The sequence below is a fragment of the Pollicipes pollicipes genome, unplaced genomic scaffold (genome assembly GCF_011947565.3).
Source record: "Pollicipes pollicipes isolate AB1234 unplaced genomic scaffold, Ppol_2.1 Scaffold_2555;HRSCAF=2994_pilon_pilon_pilon, whole genome shotgun sequence".
Classification (NCBI taxonomy): Eukaryota; Metazoa; Arthropoda; class Thecostraca; order Pollicipedomorpha; family Pollicipedidae; genus Pollicipes; species Pollicipes pollicipes.
Window position 1 is genome coordinate 16170811 of NW_023596136.1, and position 21970 is coordinate 16192780.

At 51.5% G+C, this 21970-nt stretch overlaps 1 protein-coding gene across 1 annotated transcript in view; it reads right to left on the bottom strand.

Annotated features, from left to right (window-relative positions):
• LOC119098529 (protein bark beetle) overlaps positions 1-20946 on the bottom strand; it is a 58481-nt gene extending 37535 nt beyond the window's left edge. Inside the window, exons 1-7 of the mRNA XM_037221487.1 lie at positions 20885-20946; positions 20393-20476; positions 14746-14857; positions 5429-5589; positions 2505-2692; positions 1343-1542; positions 408-549 (exon numbers count right to left, since the gene is read on the bottom strand). Of these exons, the coding sequence (XP_037077382.1) occupies positions 408-549; positions 1343-1542; positions 2505-2692; positions 5429-5589; positions 14746-14857; positions 20393-20476; positions 20885-20946 (949 nt within the window). The remainder of the gene's footprint in view (positions 1-407; positions 550-1342; positions 1543-2504; positions 2693-5428; positions 5590-14745; positions 14858-20392; positions 20477-20884) is intronic.
• Between the last annotated feature and the right edge of the window lie 1024 nt (positions 20947-21970).

Sequence of the window (21970 nt, forward strand, 5' to 3'; positions counted from 1 at the left end):
TTCGCACGTCACAACGACACATCACTGATTACATAGCTTTTCGTCGACTCATGCGACTGCCACGGTAAACAGCGGCTCACCGCGCTGAGGTGTCAACCAAGCAAACACAAATATCACGCCAATTAAATCAAGCTCAGGCCTCTTGATCCAGTAAACCGTGTGCTAGCCAACCGTTTCCTCGTAGCTGCGCGCATACATTGCTTCAATATTTTGTACAGCAGAAAAGCGCGGTAAAGATGGAATAAAGACACGGAATATGAAAACAGCATCGCAGAGCGGACTGAGTAAGAGTAAAAGTAGTTAACCACCGGAGGAATGGTTAACTAGTTTAAGAGGGTGACGGGAGGTAGCCGCCTTTACTGATCACGTCACACACACGGCCGGCGTTTGGGCGGGCCAGCCCTGACCAGCGTTGTCCTGGACGGTGCAGCTGTGGATGTTGACCATAGAGTCTGGCTGGGTGATGTTGAGTCCGCCGCCTGCCGAGCCGCGCACGTTGACGCCGTACAGCCGCGGCGGCACGCCCTGGCTTTCGATGGCTGCGTGTACCTGCCGCCAAAGGGGGCCCGCCGCGTCAGGCACAGCCCGGCTCGTGATGGTCTGCTGTTCCTGCCGCCAGAGGGGGCCACCGCGTCAGGCACACCGCAGCTTGTGATGGCCGGGTGTTCCTGCCACCAGAGGGGCTCGCCATGTCAGCCACACCGCGGCTCGTGGTGGCCGAGGTGTGCTTGACGCCCGAGTGGCCTGCCTCATCAGGCACAGACCGGCTGGTGGTGGCCGGTGATGTTTTATAATCACAATGTGCAGTTGGTCAGCATGCGGCCATATCTGGATTAAACAGCTCTGCGTTGGCAGCCCTGCATCTGTCAGCTGTAGTCCTGAGGGGGACAAACGGCAAATGTCCCAGCTGCCTTAACCGCTGGCTCAATCAATGGCCTTTGCGTTTCAATTCAACGTGAAACTCTGTAGCTTTTGCTATGTTTGCAATAGTCAACCAGTCTTCTGTTCAGCCGCACGCTTGTTTACACCTCTCTGCGCTATCCAATCCCGACTCTCACACTTCTATTCCGCTCAGTTCTGACTCTCTTCCCTTCTACCCGGTTTGTTCCATACCACTCCCATACCTTGCATAGTCCCCATGCCGACTGTCACCCTTCCCTCTTGACCCAAGCCGACTCTCACCCTCCCGTGCTGACCCAAGCCGGCTCTTACTCCCCTGAGCTGAGCCATGCAAAATCCCTTCTAGAGCCCACCGTTCTCTGCTGACCCAAGCCGCCTCTCACCCCCTGTGCTTATCCCTGCCGAATCTCACCCCTTTGTGGTGACCCATGCCGAATCTTACCCCTTTGTCCTGACCCATGCCAGCGTGCAGCACATCCACGTGGTAGAGCTCGGAGTCTGAGAACTTCTCGTAGAGCGAGTCGCCAGCGGTGAGCATCTTGGTGTTGGCAGCCCACTCAAACCGTATGCCTCGCCAGTGGGTGAGCAGCCGGCTCGCGGAGAAGACGGGGTCACAGCGCAGGGCCAGGTCAGGATGGTCGTCTGACAACCAGCCGGCCGAGGTTAGCACACACCAGGTGTGGTCTGAAGGCTGGGGACACAGGCAACACACCTAGTCTGCTAGAGGGTGAGGACACGACAGATGAGGTCCGAGACGCGTCATGATATATCGCATGTGATCAAAAGAGCAGGGAGAAAAAGGTTAAAGGATGCTGGTCAGTCTTCGGAACAAGGATCACCCACTCTGTTTTTGTGACACAATCAAGTCACCCAAGCTCCCTGACACGGAATATATCAGTTTTTGCCTAAGTAGCCCAGAAAGGAAACAACGTGTTTAATGTAATAAAACGCAACAGCCAGGCAACATTGGTGTAGGTTAAGTAAGGCAAAAATTAGGGGGACTCCGATGAAACCAGAGTGTGTGCCAAGGGGGGACGATAGCATGTTTGGTTTACATAGGTGAGATAGCAGTAAACATCACAGCATCCGCACCAACAAAAAAGGGCATCACAAAGGGTGTATATGACGCGCAAACCGTTGTTCACAGATCGGCTGAGATAGTGGTAGAGGTCGCCCACGCGCAGAATATGTGCACAGCGTTATAAGCATAATGTACGCAGCCTGAACACTGATCGCCATTCCCACAGGGTAAATCATGCAAATAGAACATGTGGAGTCAGACATTAACTGATGTCAATGACTAAATGTTGGTCACCTGACGTCCAGAACAATACCCAGGAGCCAAAATGTGTTAAGGAATTTCGGAGGAGACTCATTTTGGCGACGATTGTACCAATTCAGTGTATTTAGTTTAGCGTAATGTCATTCTAGGTGCTTCAGTGCAAACGTAGTAAATGTGTTGGTGCATTATTGATAAGTAGCGTTTCGCTGGCACTCGAAGAGGCTACCGGACCAGCACCGGTGCCGCGGGGGCGTAGGTTAAGAGCACCGGTGCCGCGGGGGCGTAGGTTAAGAGCACCGGTGCGGCGGGGGCGCGCGCTCACCGCAGACACCGGCGCCCATGGCCCTGCGCTTCCAGTCGCAGTGCTGCAGTCGCTGCTCGGAGCCGCTGCAGTCCGGCTGCTGGTACAGCATGCGGTGTGTGCCGTTCAGCCACCTGTACCAGTCGGCGTACTGGCCGCCGGCGTAGCCCAGCTGGCTGCAGGCCACCTGCCGGTCCGCCTCCGTCCAGCTGGCGGCACCGGCCGGCACGTGTCAGCACACCGCACGGGTCGGCAGGCGTCGCCTCCAGCGGCCAGGAGGGTAACCCTTCCAATGGCCGTCCTCTCAGCAAGGCCGGCTATTGACCGACGCTGGATGCTGCTGGTGTCGCTGTGATCTGTTGGAGACCGAGGTCAACACTGGTCTACCGTGGAGTAAATGCAGCCCACACGTGGCGGTCCACACTCCGAGCCGGTCGACGCCACCCCGCTGCTGCTGTCCCGAGGACTAGAAGACGAGGACAGGTAAGCCCGGCTGCTGATGTCCCGAGGACTAGAAGACGAGGACGGGTAAGCCCGGCTGCTGATGTCCCAAGGACTAGAAGACGAGGACGGGTAAGCCCGGCTGCTGATGTCCCGAGGACTAGAAGACGAGGACGGGTAAGCCCGGCTGCTGATGTCCTCGAGGACTGGAGGACGAGGACGGGTAAGCCCGGCCGCTGATGTCCTCGAGGACTGGAGGACGAGGACGGGTAAGCCCGGCTGCTGATGTCCCCGAGGACTGGAAGACAGGGCGGGTAAACCCTCACTGGACGCAGCGGGGCTACCATGCGGAATCAGCTTTTCCAGGGACACAAAAAGCAGCCAATAATGGCTCAGCAAAGCTAGCTAAGGTGGAAAGTTGAATGCACTCGCTTGAAAAAATCAACTTAATAATGCATGGCATGACTGGCCGCTCAACCGCGGTATCTCCTTTGAAAACTTATAGGAATAAGTTGCACCAAAAATCGTCTGGTTGTGCTGTTCCATGCCAATAAATAATGACTTATAAGAAGCCAATCGGTGCAGAATGAGCCCGTGCATCTCACAGGTTATTCTGAGCCACTAAGGGCCTTCTCAAGGCTCATTGAGTTTTGGCACATGTGATGACCTGGCTTGGAACTGTATCTGGTCAAGGGTATCTTTGAATCACTTAGATTAGTATTTTACATGTTATACTTTTCAGATATAAACAACGCTGTATTGCTTGAGTAAGTTTAGGTAAGGATGATACTTTTCCGCTGTGCTTGCTCCAAAAGGGCTTATGCTCCTGGAGAACCACAATTTTCTACTTTACATCCGTAAGCAGTGAACCTGCAGAGTTCAAAATGATATCGTTGGATTCCTCAGCAAACAAGGTGTCGGCATCCACCGTCTCTCTTCGCAACTCCACCTCAGCTGGAGCCTAAATGACAGCGATAACGCCTTCAATTCCTTTATCTAACGCGCCAGTGAAAATCGCTCCCGGCCGACCGGAATGCCGTATAGCGCGTGTGAAGCTCAGAGTCCAGGGGAGACACCTTTTGGGACCGGTCCCACCATGCTCGCTTGTCGTCACAAGAGCCACAGGCAGCACCTAGTTAAAGTTGTGGGACCCACAGTTATAGCCTTGGCGAGACCCACGTCCTGCGTTGGTGAGAAGATTCTCAGGTTAAGCTCGTGACATCATCCGAACAGTACAGGAATTACATATCCTAACTCATATCGCGTATGATAGGTCACCAGCACGCATGCGCTCACAATTGGTTGATACATGCCACGATTATCGCTAAGGTGAGCTGTCAAAATCGAAGGTGGCACGAGTAAACTAAAAGCGCTGCTGCAAAAAAAAAACGGCGACGAAGAAAATGCCCTGAATAGTGGAATGAGCAACAGAGCAAAACATCAGCCCGCACATCTGGACTTCACGTTTCCGCACACCTTGTTCTTTGTATCGTATACCAACCATCCGGGCTTCAACCTCCCGTTGGAAACGCCGCATCGAGTTTTGCGTTGCCAGAATTGCGCCTTAAACGCTCATTCTACGAATGCCGACATAAACTTGGACTGACTGTTAAAGAACAGGATGTCGCGCAAATAGTGGAACGCCGAAGTTTTTAGAGCAATGCTAGAAAAAGGCAAACATTTCCACTAATGCAGTGATGATGCCATTCCATATTCATTGTTTGTGTTATTTGATAGATGAAAGGAATCTCGTATGAAACATGCACAGATGACAAAATGCCGATCGCCTCGCATTTTCGGTTGCTGGTAATCACGTGGACTGACCTTTACTACAGCGTCCGTGTGATGGCTTCACCTAATAATGAAAAAGCTTCCTCCCAGTAATTCAACAATGTCTTTCCTCAAATGTCGGATGGCTACTCGGCGGCTTCACGCTGTGCCCTCAGTTTAAAATGAGGTAATCCTTAGACCACCTCCTCTCTCCAATCTTCCAGTTTTCCCTTTGTTCTAAATCACCACCCGTCCAGCCTGCGCTCGTAAAAACGCCCCTCTTCTGTCCATTTCACGGTCGGAGCCCTCTTCCGTTCCACACGCCCATTGAGAATCAGCTGGGTGGTCGGCACAAACACCGCGGAAAGCACCTGCCAGCAAAGACAGAGAGCTGGAGCAGAGGAGAAAGAGCGGTTGCAAAACCAAGGGAAAACACTTGGACGTAAAGGAGGCAGAGAAGGGACAGTACGGAAATAAAAATGATGAAAGGCAAGAAGATAGAAAGAGAGAGAGAAAGAGAGAGAGAGAGGGAGAGAGAGGAGAGAGAGAGAGAGGAGAGAGAGAGAGAGAGAGAGAGAGAGAGAGAGAGAGAGAGAGAGAGAGAGAGAGAGAGAGAGAGAGAGAGAGAGAGAGGAGAGGTGGGGGGTAGGGAGAGAGGATGAAGAAGGAAAGAAACTAAACTAGGGAAGATGGTAAGAAAGGGGTACACCGCGCACTGGTCGAGCAATACTTGCTTCCTGGAGTTGGTGCAGACAGCTCGCCAGCGGTGGCGGTGGAACACCTGGAGCCGTCCCTCCCAGGGCGCCGGGCCGTCCACCAGCCGCAGGCCCGGGCGTGGCAACCGACCGACGTCCTCAGCTGCTGTCGTTAGCACGATTCTCTCGCGCGCGCTGCCCTACCGGTCAGAGATGAGCGTCAACCCTGCTGATCGGGGCACATCAGCTTAGGCGATCGGGAGGTGGATAAATACCCGCCGATCAGGTGACAACCTCACATGGGCCAATCAGTAGAACGTCACACGGTCGCAAGCATTCATGCAAATGGATTCAGTTTTCAAGGGTCAAGCGAAGGACCTTACCTAGCTTCGCATTGGGTTAATATTCGCCAGGCAATTAAATGAGTACAGCATGTTTAAGCCCATACAATGCCTGGAGTGTTCACCAGGGTTTCATTTCTTTCAGAGTCCCATTTCCGCCCAAAGCTATCGCCCTAAATAGCAATGACTCACACACTCATTTAGTAAGAGAAAAAGGTTCATGGGTTAACTTTATGAAGGTTGAACTAGTTCAGTATTGAGAAAAGGAGACCATCACCTAGTTGTGGTTATACCACAGGAGTCAGCGCACTGTAGTAAGTCGATGCGAGTTTGGAAGCACACCGTAAGTAAAGGGCCTCAATAGCTCCAATGGGATAAGTACGTTGGTCGGCCTCATGATTGTGAATGAAAATCGGAATGTAAAATAGGTGCATGTAGTGCTACCTGTAGGCATGCGTTTTCACGCGCCAAGATGGAGCGCAGTATAAGATGAAATAAGTTCTCAATTCACAATGAGAGCGAACGGAATACTTAAGCCATGCCTATCGTTTTAATCAAATGAGAATGATGCTCTTGCGACCGAGTCGGCTTTCATTTGTTCCTCAGAGCGATCACACGGCTGCTATCACCGCTCGCGTACGCAGCCACCAGCGCCGGTCAGCGGCCCGGCCACCAGTGCTGGTCAGCAGCGTGGCCGCCAGCGCTGGTCAGCGGCCCAGCCACTAACGCTGATCAGCGGGTCCAGTCACGGCACGTCCAGCACTGCGCGCGCGTGATGTCGAGTCCCATTCAGGTGTGTGTAGTCAGTAACGTACCGAGGGTCGCGCCCGGTGGGGGGACCAACAAACCCCGCTGGAGCATGCGTTGGCGTCTTCATGCTCTCGGACCAAAACGGTTCGGTTCTTGACAGTGCAGCATGTATGCTTCTTAAGTTTTGTGTTTGTCCATACCCCATAACAGGGCCTTAACTTGGTAATTAAATCAGGGTGAAATATCCAGCCAGAGCTCGCCACCATCTGCGCATTATGCGTCACGATAGCGCTGGCGGATGCTCATATGAATGCTCGCACTCAGGCGACTTTCCGGCGGGCTCCGGAAGCATGACAGACGGCCGGCGGGTGACACCGTGCACTGCTCAGTCTGTCCTCTATGACGTCACAATGCGGCGTTATCGCCGGCCCGCTGCCCATACGCCGCTTATCTGCGGGCAAACGGACCAGATAAGGCTCGCGAGCGGTGGGGTATTCGCGACCAGCCGAGCGCGCGCGCGTAGCCGCCCTCCGCGGGCAAGGCCCGGCCACCGGCGCACCCACACCGTTGCCGCCCTCGGCGGGCCTGGCCCGGCCCGGCCGCTGGTGCACCCACACCGTTGCCGCCCTCGGCGGGCCAGGCCCGGCCGCTGGTGCACCCACACCGTTGCCGCCCTCGGCGGGCGAGGCCCGGCCGCCGGTGCACCCACGCCGCTGCCGCCCTCGGCGGGCCAGGCTCGGCCGCCGGTGCACCCACGCCGCTGCCGCTCTCAGCGGGCCAGGCCCGGCCGCCGGTGCACCCACGCCGCTGCCGCTCTCAGCGGGCCAGGCCCGGCCGCCGGTGCACCCACGCCGCTGCCGCTCTCGGCGGGCCAGGCCCGGCCGCCGGCGCACCCACACTGCCCGGACGTCGTGTTGTGCGCAGCCGGGGCCTCGTTAGTGGTACTATAGCTATCAGGCGATCCGAGGCCGTGCTGGTTCTACGTCACGCGAGGTCGCGGATAGCACAGCGTGAATTCGACCTGGAAGGTCTGGGGTATTGCTTGACATAAAGAGTGATGCAAGCCGGCCAAGGGTATAGCTCAGCACTCATCACTTCGCATCTTACTCACACAATGCTGTTGATAACACTGAAACAGCTCAGGCAATGACGTAAGTGTACTGCCACTTTCTAAAGTTGGTCTTACCCAGCCCTGTTTGTGGTCATGTGCCTGGCACCACTACTGCCCAGATATGTTTCATCGAATGTGACGCAGTGTGTATTGACGAACGGTTCTATGTAGTGCAGTGGCCGGGCTGGCGCTCCTTATCATCGGTTTGTAGGTGATGGGTAGAATAGAAAAAAAAACACCGGGATGCAAATGGACCCGGTGCCAGAGCAATAATACGTAAGTGAAGCCGCGATAAGACCGCTGCTATCTCACTCCTCCTGACACTCCAACGGAACTGATGTCTGCTAAGCCTGACCAAGCGTCGACTGTCAGATCGATACCAGGTGGGGGCGGGTGGGCCAGACCACAGCCGTGTCGGCCGCCTGCCCACCGGAAACGCGAGACATCCGGCGGCGCACGCTGTCAGCCCGCGCGGCTGGCCGCCACCGTGACTGGCCCCACCTGCGGCACATAGCCTTTTACTGAGCAGAGCGTCGCCCATGGGCACTGAGACTTAGTCGGGGCCACTGCCACGGGGCGCGGCAGTCGGCTCGTTGACCTAGGACGGTATGGCGGGACACTGGACGAGGATGGCTGAAGCAGTGACCGCCGGCTGGCTGTGGTTCTTAACACCCAACACCCGGCGTCTAATGCGCCCCGGGCGGAAAGCTCATTACCGAGCCCGGAACCAGGACATCGTGCCGACGCGGTGACCGTCGTGTGACTACAGCCTTAAGCCAGACCTAGTCAGGGCCCAGTCACCTTTTGGGCAGTTTTTAAGCGTTCTTCGCGTAGCGGGCAACTTCGGATCCATGTAACATCGTAACTATTTTTGGAAGTAAATGTACACACCTTTTTTACCAGCTGAAAGAAATGGCCTTTTAGGCAAATTGTATTTGGTTCGATCTGTATGGGAGCCGCTCTGGGGACACTGTTCACTGATAGACGGTTTGGGCATCACACCAATCAACGTCCGTGTATGGCGCTTAGTTTACAGCGTCCGTGTAAAGCTCCCAGGTTACAGCGCCCGTGTACGGCGCTCAGTTTACAGCGCTCGTGTACAGGGCTCAGTTTATAGCGTCCGTGTACAGCTCTCAGGTTACAGCGTCCGTGTACGGGGCTCAGTTTACAGCGCTCGTGTACAGGGCTCAGTTCACAGCGCCCGTGTACGAGCTTTGAGAGGTAAACCAGACAACGCTGCCTGTCCGCTTGCTCCGTAAGTTTTCTCAGTCAGTCCGCTCCATTATACATACCCCGAATGCATTGCCTTGCCGCAGATGCCTTGTGTTTGACTTTGGATGAATGAATCTGTCAATGAATAGCATTCCTTGTTGTGGTGACGAATGCGGCCGCCACCAGGAACTTTAAAATACAACATATACAACATGATCCTACAGATTTTACATAACTGCACACTGCCGATGGCGTGGCTGTGTAGTGTTTCCCTCGAATGTATAAAATTTAGGCTATTTGACGTGGTCAACCCTGAGAGATGGCAAGTTATCCTATTTTGCTCCCGAAGCGAAAGAAACTTTCACATAGTTAGACCAAGCTTGAGCATGATATGGCGGAGGTGTCTTGTTATGAATGGGATCTTGGTATGACTGGTATCTTGGTGTCTTGATACAAATATAACAAATTGGATTCTGATGAAGAATCCATATGATCAAGCAGTGTCAATCAGCGCTAACATCGGCACTGACAACACTGCCATCTTCTGTCCCTTCATTTCGATCCTTGAAACCGACGGACGTGCTTCGCAGATTTACATCGCTGCTAATGTCCAGGGAGAATGTCATAACTAATAATAATGGTAGGTCACCCTGCGATCACCAATGTATGGTGACCTTGAGGTCATACATGACTACCTTTCGTGCCACTCATTTCCATGTAAGGCACTGTGATCCCAACAGCGACTCGAGATATTCGATCGAATTCTAACGACGAAGAACTATGTCGTTCACCGTGCTGTGCATGTGGCTGCTTTTTTCTTCATACCCCTATCATCAAACCTTGGTAAAGACAGGCTTGAGTGGAGACAGTAATCACTTTCTATCAGTTGATGCTACTGAAACAGCATGATGACGATAGCTAGATACACTGCACAAGTGAGGTTTGCTGAATCGGCCTCAGATTACCGGGCCCGATGCGGGCATAGCTCAAAGCAATCCTCACACCACCAAGTGAGGTTCGCTGAATCGGCCTCAGATTACCGGGCGCGATGCGGGCATAGCTCAAAGCAATCCTCACACCACCAAGTGAGGTTCGCTGAATCGGCCTCAGATTACCGGGCCCGATGCGGGCATAGCTCAAAGCAATCCTCAGACCACCAAGTGAGGTTCGCTGAATCGGCCTCAGATTACCGGACCCGATGCGGGCATAGCTCAAAGCAATCCTCACACCACCAAGTGAGGTTCGCTGAATTGGCCTCAGATTACCAGGCCCGATGCGGGCATAGCTCAAAGCAATCCTCACACCACCAAGACGTGGTGCAGGATATATCTGGTGATTGAAGCCATCATTTTAAAATTTTTTGCTTAACTCTCTTCGGAAGTCTTTTCATCTTTCTGCTCGATCTTTCGGAAATATGCCATAAAAGTCAGTTTAAACGCGAAGGTCAATCAACATGGCTATGCAGCACAATATGGGAAGAGTACCACATTTTTTAAAACTTTCTATATGCTTTTTCCACTTTGCTGCCTAGTATATAAATAACCTAGTAACTATAGCCTAGTGATGAAAACATCTGATAAGCTTGACTACCATGTCATCCGTAAGCTTGTGTCACTTATCTGTGCGTTAAGTATGCAAGGCTCCAGAAAGCGTACAAGATAACACACGTGCATCAGTCCAAGCCCATAACAGATGCGCATCACCTGGAGCGCATATGCATATAGATGCATATATGCATAAAGATGCATACCACCTCACCTGATACGATCTGTTTTACCTCCAGGGATGCGTGTTTAGTACTTAGCATGCGATATGTATAGACTTTATGTCGCTCGATGACGCTCTTTTCATCGCATTTTAGTGCTATATAAGCACGACAGCAAACAACATGAGATCTTTAGGATTCCCTAGTATAATATAAGACCAGAGTAACTCGCTTGGTCGCCATGGTTGAGCACATATCGTTTGCTCGAACCCATTGTCATAACAGGGCACCACACACACAATATATCCGTATGTACATACATACATACATACATACATACATACAGACCTATATATATATATATATATATATGCACATGTATGTGTGTAATATTCAGTCGCGGTATCTACTACGGTACCAATGACGTAAACAAATCAAAAAGTATTATGAAATATAACTAATCGCGACCTGGGCCCAGTTTTATTCAACGAAACCTGCCAACTGGTAGCATCTTCAACCACAGGAAAAGTAAATACCCTTAGTGTAACGCAGGCTCTGGCTCATTGCAATGTACGGCATTCGTATGAACACGGCGTCGCAAAAGTATTACATGTGTACTGTGTACCCAGCGCCCAGAGAGGCCATGCTGCAAATGCAACGTACAGAAACATGGACGTTTTCAGATCGAGGGTGTTGCTTGCAGACAAATGCGCACAGAAGTAAAACATGCCGGAGATCTTCATAATTGCGTCTCACAAGTAGCTGGTTGGTGAAGATCTGCATTTGACTAGACTTAGTTTATTTAAAATGTTTTGGAAACAAAAATTAATGCTCGACACAGAATAAAAATAAATGCATGTCAGGGTGTAATGCTAACTCCGCACCGTCCCCCACATTTATGGTCAATTCACAGACTGATACTGACGCAGAGAGTAGGGCTACCTCAATGGGCACGAAAGCTTCTGGTTTCTGGAGAACGGAACACTACCATTTTCATGTATTTCACACATGAATCATAAAATCTTACCACAAACTTTTTGTCACCATAATGGACACCGAGATAGACTAGTGCTGCTTCGATGCGGGATGAGGCTCCAGACGCGTTCGCCTAAAGATTTGTATTTACGAGATGTAAGTTTGCGAGACTCATTAACGAAGCTTTTCCGCGATCGCCTTTCCTCGTCTCCGTGAAGGTATGTGGAGGTAAGCTATACTGGGAGCCGTTCAAAGTGACTGGAGCTGGGGGAAAATGGTGGTGTACAGGAATTAGGGAAATGCTGCCAGCGGTTTCGCTAGTCTCGAGGCCTTAACCCCACGCATGGTGTGACTGTTACGGACCTGGGAGACTGCGGGAAAGGGGGCGACTGCGTCTGTCATCGCTGTGTTCGGTCCGTACTTGTTTCCTTCCCAGAAATCAGCCGGCGGCCAGAGCCTGCATTCGAAGGCCCTGCGCCGGCCGCCATGTGACAGCGCCTGCTGCCCACCGACACCCGTCGCACAATGGCCGCGCCCGGCCGGCGGTGTGCCGCTCTGCCGCCGTGAAATATCGGGCAGGGCTGGCGCGGCGGCGCCACGGTGAGTCAGCCGTCCGCACGTGACTGCACGCCGCCGCCGCCACGGCGTCACGGTCCGGAGCTGGTGCCGCTGCCCCGCGTCTCGCCCCGCCGCCAACGGAGCCACCAGTGGCGCAGACGTGCGGCGCGCACCAACCCCCCAAGAGTGTCTTTTGTACGTATTTTACGAGTCAATTCTTTCCCTACACAATCGGACGATCAATGTTAAGTTCGCACGAAAAGTGAATAAGCAATTCCTTCCTCGCCCCAAATACCCAAAGCATACATTCTCCGAGCCTGCACGCTTTTTCCACACACGTCGTCTGCGGCGCTATTTTCGAATGAAGGAAAAAAATAGGAAAAAATAATTGATCTATCGGCGGGGATTGAAACACACGCAGCACATTAAAATAGTCAGTGCCTAAGGCTATATAACATTCGAGGTGGCTGTCTGGGAAACCAGAGGCACAGGGTTCGATTCCCCGCAGTTCGATTCCCCCTTCCTTCCAGGGTGAGAGGCATGCTATGCCATATAGCCTCAGAAACTGAGTGCGTCGTAAAGCTCCAGTGAAAACTATCACAATCAAGGTGGCTGAAACAGGCAGTCGGGCGAGCTTGTGTGAGTGGTGAAATCTCAGCTTAAGTAAGGTCATTCACTGCAATTTATAGATGATTTAGTTCTTTGAAGGCACCCATTGACTGCCATGCATTTCGTTAGGTCAATTTTTATTTAATTAGTATCATCAATTTCCCGTTATTTCAAAATAAAAATGTTTGTTTTTTGCAATAGAATGTTTGGTTTAACGCCCTCATCTCAGGCTCCATTAAAGGTTTCCACGTCAAAAGTTTCGCGGGCAGCACATTAACGACGCAACTCATGCTACCAAAACTTCGGCGCGCACCACTGCTACTAGTGAAAGTAAATAATGTCAAAACCTCCGCACAACACTTGTCTACTGACAAATAGATAGGCTGTCAAGGCCTTCACTTGGCGATTCTTCTGCGACCAAAGTTCCTACACGGGAATGACTGCCATGAGTGTGGACGACCCGACCCTAAAAGCGTGGACGTTCAAAACTACGCGTGTTACGCGTCTATTCTGCTACTGACAGTAATCCCACACTACAATACTTTTATAAGCACTTCCAGAGTCAAAGCTTCTACGGGCCTGAAGCTTAACATGCTAAACAAGTAAGCAACACAACACGACCGCAATACAAACAGCTGAAATAGCCTAACCTACCCAAATAAAGAACGGGCCGACTTAACCTGCACGCGAGATTGCTTTATCCTGTTTCGATGCGTTTCTATAATCAAAACGAGCAGTGGTGCAGTTGTTGCATACGGTGGTTTTGGTGAGTAGCAACGGTGTGACGTTGAAGCTTTATCCGTAAGTACCGAGTCCTGTAGTGCCTTTCTCTGTGGAAGGTATATGGCGTGGAAGCCTTGATGGTAGGAGTTTTGCTGTTAGAACTTAGGTCGTGTGAATGCTTCTCTCCGCAGTAGTTTGGAATTTTGGTAGTTGAGGTCAAAGAAAAAATATGTCGAGAAGAAGATTTTTCCTTGGTACATACCAGTCTTGCCTGTGCAACTGTAGCAAATTTAGCAATTTGTCTACCACGCTAACTAAAAGTTTTCCAGGGATGATGTTGGGATCAGGATTCTTACTAAGCGTAGCTTGCTGCGAAGGACCCTACCATGGCACCAAAAATAAAACTAGCTCAGCGTTACAGACAACTTTTGGCCACGAATGCTCTACCACATCGAAGTGATTTCGAAAGGATTTTGTCGGCAGACGTTTTTGTAACAAGAGCCAGGTCGTAGCACATCTAACAGCACATTAGTCCCACGCCCACCGATCAGTCTGAGTGTGAGTACCGTTTGAACTTTGCCACGCCTTACAGCTGGAGACAGTGTATAAAATCGGCGGGTCTGAGTAATGTCGACAGGCGGTGCCTGCCGGTCAGAGTCGTGCCGACAGGCGGTGCCTGTCGGTCTGAGTCGTGTCGACAGGCGGTGACTGCAGGTCTGAGTCGTGTCGAGGGGCGGTGCCTGCCGGTCTGAGTCGTGTCGAGAGGGGGTGCCTGCCGGTCTGAGTCGTGTCGAGGGGCGGTGCCTGCCGGTCTGAGTCGTGTCGAGGGGCGGTGCCTGCCGGTCTGAGTTGTGCCGAAAGGTGGTGCCTACCGGTCTGAGTCGTGTCAACATGCGGTACCTGCTGGTCTGAGTCGTGTCGACAGGCGGTACCTGCTGGTCCGAGTCGTGTCGAGAGGGAGGCGGTACCTACCGGTCTGGGTCGTGTCGGCAGGCAATGCCTGCTGGTCTGAGTCGTGTCGAGGGGGAGACGGTACCTTCCGGTCCGGGTCGTGTCGAGAGGCGGTGTCTACTGGTCTGTGTCGTGTCGGTCTGAGTCGTGTCGAGAGTCGGTGTCTACTGGTCTGGGTCGTGTCGAGAGGGAGGGGGTAACTGCCGGTCTGAGTCGTGTCGAGAGGCGGTGTCTACTGGTCTGGGTCGTGTCGAGAGGGAGGCGGTACCTGCCGGTCTGAGTCGTGTCGAGAGGCGGTGTCTACTGGTCTGGGTCGTGTCGAGAGGGAGGCGGTACCTGCCGGTCTGAGTCGAAATACACGGGCCGCCGCGACTTGTATCGGGCGAGCCATGTCCGCTATCGGCGGGCGCCGCCGACTCACCCTGGCCAGAAGGCGGCCGCCGCGCACCGTCAGACCGACGCCCGGCGCGAACCGCACCTCCACACCCGGCTCCAGCTCGACGGCGCCGCTCGGCTCGATCAGCACGTCAACGCTGGCCAGGTACGGCGAGCCGGCGCGGCCCCAGCGCACCCGGCCGCGGTACACGCCGCCCACCTCCGTGTCGGCCAGCGCTGCGACCAGCGCTCCAGCCAGCACCGCCAGCACCGCCAGAGAGCGCATCACGAGACGGCCTCGCCGCGTTCCAGGCACGCAGTCACACAGCCGTCACACGGGCCGGACCGTCAGCGGGTCGCCGCACGTGGCCGCAGGCTATAGGCTATCCCACCTCAGCGCAGCTCGCGGCGCAGACTGGGCTGCCGCGCGCGCCGCCAGCCAACCGCCTACCGCTGGTGACGCGGGAATGACGTCATACTGGGTCAGCGGCGCGTGCTGTCGGGGGAGGGGTACCATTGTGTGCCGCTGGTGAAGAGATAACAACCCCGATGCCTGTGGCCTGAGCCATAATCCACCATTACGTTGGTGTTATTTGTGCAAAAATTCCTCGTCGAGAAATGCAAATTAAATCAAAATATCCGTAGTGCGCTTTGAAAACCTGTCGTGGCCTACCGGGTCACGCAATTATGTCAATGTAAAATGCAATGTCATTGTGCTGGAGTCCTCCCGAGGGATTTGTTTTGCCTTGTGCTGTTTTTGCTTAATCAAAACGAGATGGCTTGGAGGAAGGGGGTAGGAGTGGGATGCTGAATGTGTCAGTATGCAAGCGATAAGTGGTGCGTGGTTGGGCAACGCTGCCAACATACAGTGTTTAAATCGGCCTTATGTGTCTGTCCACGCCATTAAGTTAAAGTAATTTTAAGTCGAATTACGTCTTGGCAGTGAATCTTTAGTGCAATCCTGGACTTGCGCACCATATCGTGTGCAACCAAAAACCTTCTGCTACGTCCGGTGCTGGCACGGAATTGAATGCAAAAATACACCAAGCTCAAGAAACTTTTGTTAATTACAGGTGTGTTCTCTCGTTTTCAATGGCATTGACTAATCATCCCTTTGGCGTTCCATCTTACACGTTAATTACTTACGTTTTTCTCACCGCTTTGTTCTTGACAGGGGGGATGTTCCGCTCCTGTTTCAGAATAGGCGTGGGGGACGCATTGCCCCGTCTCCCCTGCCCTGGTGACGCCCACGCTAATTTGAGTGGATTTGAAGAACCAAATCAGTAACGGAGCGGTAACAGAAGTTGGAGGGGTACACGTGCACTTATACACATCAAAACGGGGCCAGCATCACACAAAAATACTTACAACCTAACCTAATCTAGCCTACCATAACGGCACATCAACTATCCTGGCCTTATCTTACCTTGCTAACCCGCTTATCGTCCGGATTTGAGCACAACTGATTACCTGTCGACCCGTTTATCTTCAAACGCATCTACACACCATACAGTGCCGTCTCAGTCTTGGCAGTAGGGTCCTGAGAAAAATGGGCAAAAAAGTTGGGTACGCACACTGCGCGAGCACTTTGGCATGGAACGCCGAAGCTGGGTACCGATCTTTCATTGATCGTCTCTCCACGGCACTGGGAGGAAAATCGTTTAAGGAAGGGGATGGGCGTGAGCGTGTTCCCTATTTGTCTTTGTTTCTTGTCTTACCCCAAGGCTTAACGGTCGGCAATTTTAAGGTGAGATTTTCACCTAGCACTATGCTGCCGGAGGCGGCTGGATCTGGACGTGATAGCTCTTTGGATTGTGCATGAAAATACGATGTGCCGTTATTGAGTAAAGAGCGAGAAAGTGTTTCGTAAATATCCCATGGGCTTAACATGGGCGACTCGAATTCAAAAATGCAGGCAAGCAAAAATCACTCGCGATGTTTTGTGTGAAATGTCTCGCGTTATTGACGTTTCGCGATGATGAGGTGGGAGTTTGCTGAAAGTAGTCCACCGAGGATGCCCTGGCTAAACGACGTTATGAAACAAACAATGGTTGTATTGAGAAAATTGGACGCCTCGAAATTCTGTTCGCGGTCAACTTTCTTCGCAGGAATCAATAAACATCATGCCGATATCTCTTTCACTATTGGCCACGTCACACAAACCGCATCGATGCCATTCCTTGACACCCGTTTTGTGATGCAATCAGATGGACGGCAGGACGGACCCTTACCATACGGCACTATGATTCAGCACACCCTGTGCGCGGGTGTGCCATGAAGCAACTCAAGAAGTCACGCCTTTATTAGAGGCCATGGCGTCTAATGAAGCGTTCCGTATAGGTATCCCAAATGCGGGGAGCGGTGCCAGCATTTGATGTCCCCAATCGTGTGGGTGCAGTTGTGCTTGAGTTTACTTTATTTTATGTGAGACGAAACACACATGCCCGTAACACCGGGTGAAGTCCGCTGCTTGTGCAGCACGTTTTCATGATATAAAAAACAGCGGCATACGCACAGAGTAGATCCCCGGGGGCATGCTTCTGCTTAATAAATTTAGCGGAGAGTGGGGTGAGCTGTATGATGTTTAAGCAGCATCAGGGCCATTGATTCTAAATTTATGCGACAGATGCCGGTCTTGAGTCACTTGGCTGACGCGCAACAGCGTCTTGCATCTTTCAGAGCACTTCCGGCTGCATACGTTCACGCGTTTCGGGATGAGCTCTGCATTTTTTTCATATCGCTGAAACTCCGGTGATTAGTAGAAATGTATGCTCAAGGTCTTAACGACGTAGCCAGACTAATCTGAACGTTTTGCTGAGTGGTGGGAAGTACATGTGCCGCACATGCTGCGAAACATTTGACGTCTGCTTGCTAAGGATTTCGACGTAGTGCAAACATCCCTTCAAGATGACGGGCAGAACATGCTGTACCAGCTATGAAGAAGGTATGTCGTATCAGTGATACAATGTGCCGGCAATGATTTCACTGGATGCTTTACTGTCCATGATTGACTCGCATAACTGCCATGACTTAAAGTCATCCAGGCAATAAGTCAGCATGTAGGTACAGTGCTTATATAGATACATAATTACCAACTGAGCAACCGAAATCGTGGTGGCGGTAGTTGTGACACAAACGCTCACTGATCAGAAATGGCAGATTTTTGTCATCTCACAATCAAGACGAATTCTGGAATGACAGACGTGTGTATCATTTGTCTACATATCGTAACACATTCAGCTTCCTTGCGATGCAGCCTAGTCCACGCAACAACAAAACAGTGCAAGCTACCCCACCATGTGACACCACTCATCCCAGGGTGAGACAGGTCGTATCATTTGAAAGGGATGCATGCACAGGTCGTTTACCAAAGACTGAAGTCATGCTCTCTAAAATATTTGCACTTCACGTAAACCTGCAGGTATCTGTCTTGATGTACACGCATCTTAGCCCCATCCTAAACAGTTACAGCAAGTGGGAGCTCACAGTAAAGGCTGATACAATTCTCCCTACGCTCACCTATGGTATGCATCAATATGCAAATGACTAGCTGTTGAATGCTAGGCATTCCAAATAGACACGTACACAAAACAAGATTGAGAACATGCGCCGTTGTTTTACGATGCACAAGATGCGCGCGACTGCCGTGCGCTTAACTGTTTTTTATTTTTGAGCTGTGCCCCCATCCCTCGGATGCAAAATACTGCGTACGCCCTTAACAATGCATCAGATTCGCGATGAAGTCGCTATAAATTTGAAACAAACAAATTATCCATGAAATTCCTCCACTTACATCGCAAACCATCTAAACAGGTGAATGTCGTAACATCGAGGGTAATGTGATCCTTGATGAGGTGATGAGGGTAATGTGAACCTTGGGGCAATGTGATCTGGTGGTACTAATATGTCAAGTCCATGGCGATGTAATGATCCCTGGAGACCCCTGCGTGTTCGCTGAGATTGCAGTTTGCCGGGCACGTGTCGATCGACTGAAAACAAAATGCACACGGAAGAACGTAGCATATAAAGTCTTTTGAAATCTCTACCGACAAATATTAGGGGAAAGCGGGGCAAGACGGACACCTTAACGGTTTTTTAATGTGGGAAGTTCACAAGTCTGTACAGACAGTCTTTAGCACGTGGATATTGAAGGCTGATCAATTACCTTCCTTTTATACAAGCGCTGCTTTGATACCACTTCATGTTAAAGTGTGATTCTCCTAAACATCAGGCAATGCATTTTTTCTCATTTTGCCCCTGGCTTGAGACAAAACGAAGTAGTATTCGGGGCAAAACGGAGAATTGATCAGATTGAGTAAGCGAAATAAATATTTTCAAAGTTATCATTTTTTAATGAAAACGCATCCAATAACTGCATTGCTCGGTGAGTAGGTATTTGTCTGGACATCCAATACCTATATTTCTTAAGTTTGGGCTCTCACCTTTTGTTCGAACTATCCCACTCCATACTCGTTTCCTTAGTATGATCCCACGAATAAAAGTCATAATGGCCAGCAAATGTGTATTTCACCTTGGTATGAAGCGACAGCCATTGCTGTATGGCTTAGACACAGAAATAGAGGAACACAGCCTGGTAGTTACACAGTGAGACGACAACGATCGAGTCTCAAACACACAAGTCTTCGAGCAAAGTTCGCTCAGGAACGCTCACTCGTTCTTCTTATCAATCCACTTCTTAGTCACTGTGAACGAAAAACACGAAAAGAGCACAGCCTAGTGGACCCGTTCATCAGGTACGACCAATGGCAAAACTAGACAAGACATCAGCCTGCCTGGTCATCCCGGCACAGCTCGCACACGAACACGCACTCGTCGTCTTCATCAATCCCTGCACAGGTATCGTGCGCCCATTTATCGCAGAGAGCACATCGCGACCAAGACCCGCTCAATTTGGACATGGAGAAGAAGGGCCCGCAGTGCATACAAGCTACATCTTCTTCGTCCGAGGACTCCTCGCAGGTAAGCTTTCGCGGCGTACGCTTCTTTTGTTTGCGCTGCGGTTTCTGAGTTTCTACACTCTCCCCTTTTCTTCCTTTAGGCTGACTTCTGTCGTCATTTTTCTTTCCTCCCTGTCTACCTTCTTTTCCTTCGAGTCTCTTTTCGCGTTCCTCCTTGTATGGTGTGCCAGTCAAGGCACGTGTTTCACCTTTCTTTCGTCCTTTACCTCCCTCCTCCCTTGAGTGTACTTTTGACACAGGGAGGATTTCGCGGGGAGACACATAGGAGCTTGCGGGTGTGTCACTTTGACCTTGGGAAGCATGGCTCGGTCCAGCTGAGCATAAAACTTCTAGAACGTCATCCTCGTCATCGCTAGAGCTTGAGAAATCATCTGGCAGAGCCCCAGCGGTGAGCAACTTCGCCGGAGTCCCGGCGTTTGTCGAGCTTCCCTCCCCCGATATTCCAGCCTGCGTTGCGTCTCCGGCGACAGTTTCGGAGGACTCCCGAACGTTCGTGCTCACCGAGACATCAACGTTAGAGGGCCCAGGCTTGGGCAGAGGAGCTGCTGCTGAGTTGAGACCCACTGGTGCGTCTGCGGTGCCGGTAGGATGTTCGTTGTTTCTGCCGCTGCGAAGTCTTCTTCGCCAAACACATGGCGGTTTGTGGGAAAGATCCCCGTGACTTCGAAGCCCTTCAACATCGTCTTCACTGTTACCGCCTGCACGTAGACTGACCCGATCATCTCCCCCATCTCAAACAGTGTGATGACTTTACCAGGGTTGTTTCGGAGCCACGTTCTCTGACCATGGAAGAAGGTGCTGAGGAGAAGCATGAACGTCCGGTCCAGTGATTCAAGGCGGTGTGAGGTGTGCGGAGGAATGGTGAGCATCACCACACCTGCTTCCCTGCACAGCAGGATGGCTGCGATGCTCTTGGTGTGGCTGGCATGTCCATCCAGTATGAGAAGGACTGGATCCTGTCTCGAGGGCTTCGTGTGCTGTATGAAATGGTCAAGCCATTTCACGAGCAGCTCCTTCTGCATCCAACCAGACTCATGGTACAGCACCAGGCAACTTGAGGGAAAACCCTTCTCCAACTGCTGGTTGGCCTTCTTTCTTGGTAACATCGCACCTGGAGGTATGTAGCTCCCCACAGCGTTGGTACACATCACCCCGGTAACCAGCGTGCCTCGTTCCGCAGATGTCGGTTGGCGGACCTGCTCGCACCCTTTCCTCGCCAGCACGTTCTCTTCTTTTGTTGCGACCGTGTTGAATCCCGTTTCATCCATGTTGTAGATGCGTGTGGGACCGAACTGGGCAGAATCCATCTGCGACTCAAGGTTGTCGAAGAACGCGTTGACATTTACTGAGTTGAACGCCGCGGCGCGAGCAACCCTTGTGGCCCCTGGGGTCTTTGGTGAGACCGTGGGGTTCCTCTTGCGGAAGCATCGTATCCATGCCTCCCCTGCCATCTTCGTCACCGTGTTGAATGGGTGAGTGACTTTGTTTCTGTCTGTGAACTCATATGCTAGCTTCTTGAGGTCAGTCAGCGTTATTCCGAACATCCGGTTTTGGAGCTCCATTATGTGCTGTACCAAATCTCGCTCCTGAGCTTCCGTGAAAACAGGTTTGTGTTGGCCCAGGGCCTTCTCTGTGGCCTCTGTTATTGACATTGCCCGTGCCTTTTTCAGCCGTATGTCGGGAGTCGACTTCGGGACCAAAAAGCGGCGTGCCGCTTCTTTGGTAGACATTTTTCCCACTTTGAATGCTTTTATGGCCTTGGCCATCGTATCGTGCTTCCAGGATTGCCGATCGGTTTTTATCTTGTAATTTCGAACCACTCTCCGTCTGGTGAAGTAGTTCCTCTGTAAAAAAAAGAACGTCAGCATAAACGTTGAAAGGATTTGGGAAGGTCATTTGCTCCTTAAGCCCCCCTCCCCCCCCCCATACCACCCATTCCTGGACCCGTCAGTGTACCCATATTCCTTTTTATTAACTAGGAAAACGTTTACCTGCTATGAAAAATTAGCTACAATTATCAAAGCAAAATACCTAACTGCATGCCTATAACTAGTTGGTAACAGGACATTTCATTTCTTGTGTTAAATTGGTTACGATTAATATTAAGGGCGATATGATAAAACACCTTCTGTGTAATACTATACAATAAGTGAGTCCTACTGTTTAAGGAACAAGAAACCGTTGAACTATTCAATAACTCAAAAACAAAATATTAAATCGTATATGTTTAGAGGGAATGTCAGGCTTTTCCCCACTTTATTGGAGTTAGCAGCGTTTCTGGGCACAACAGGA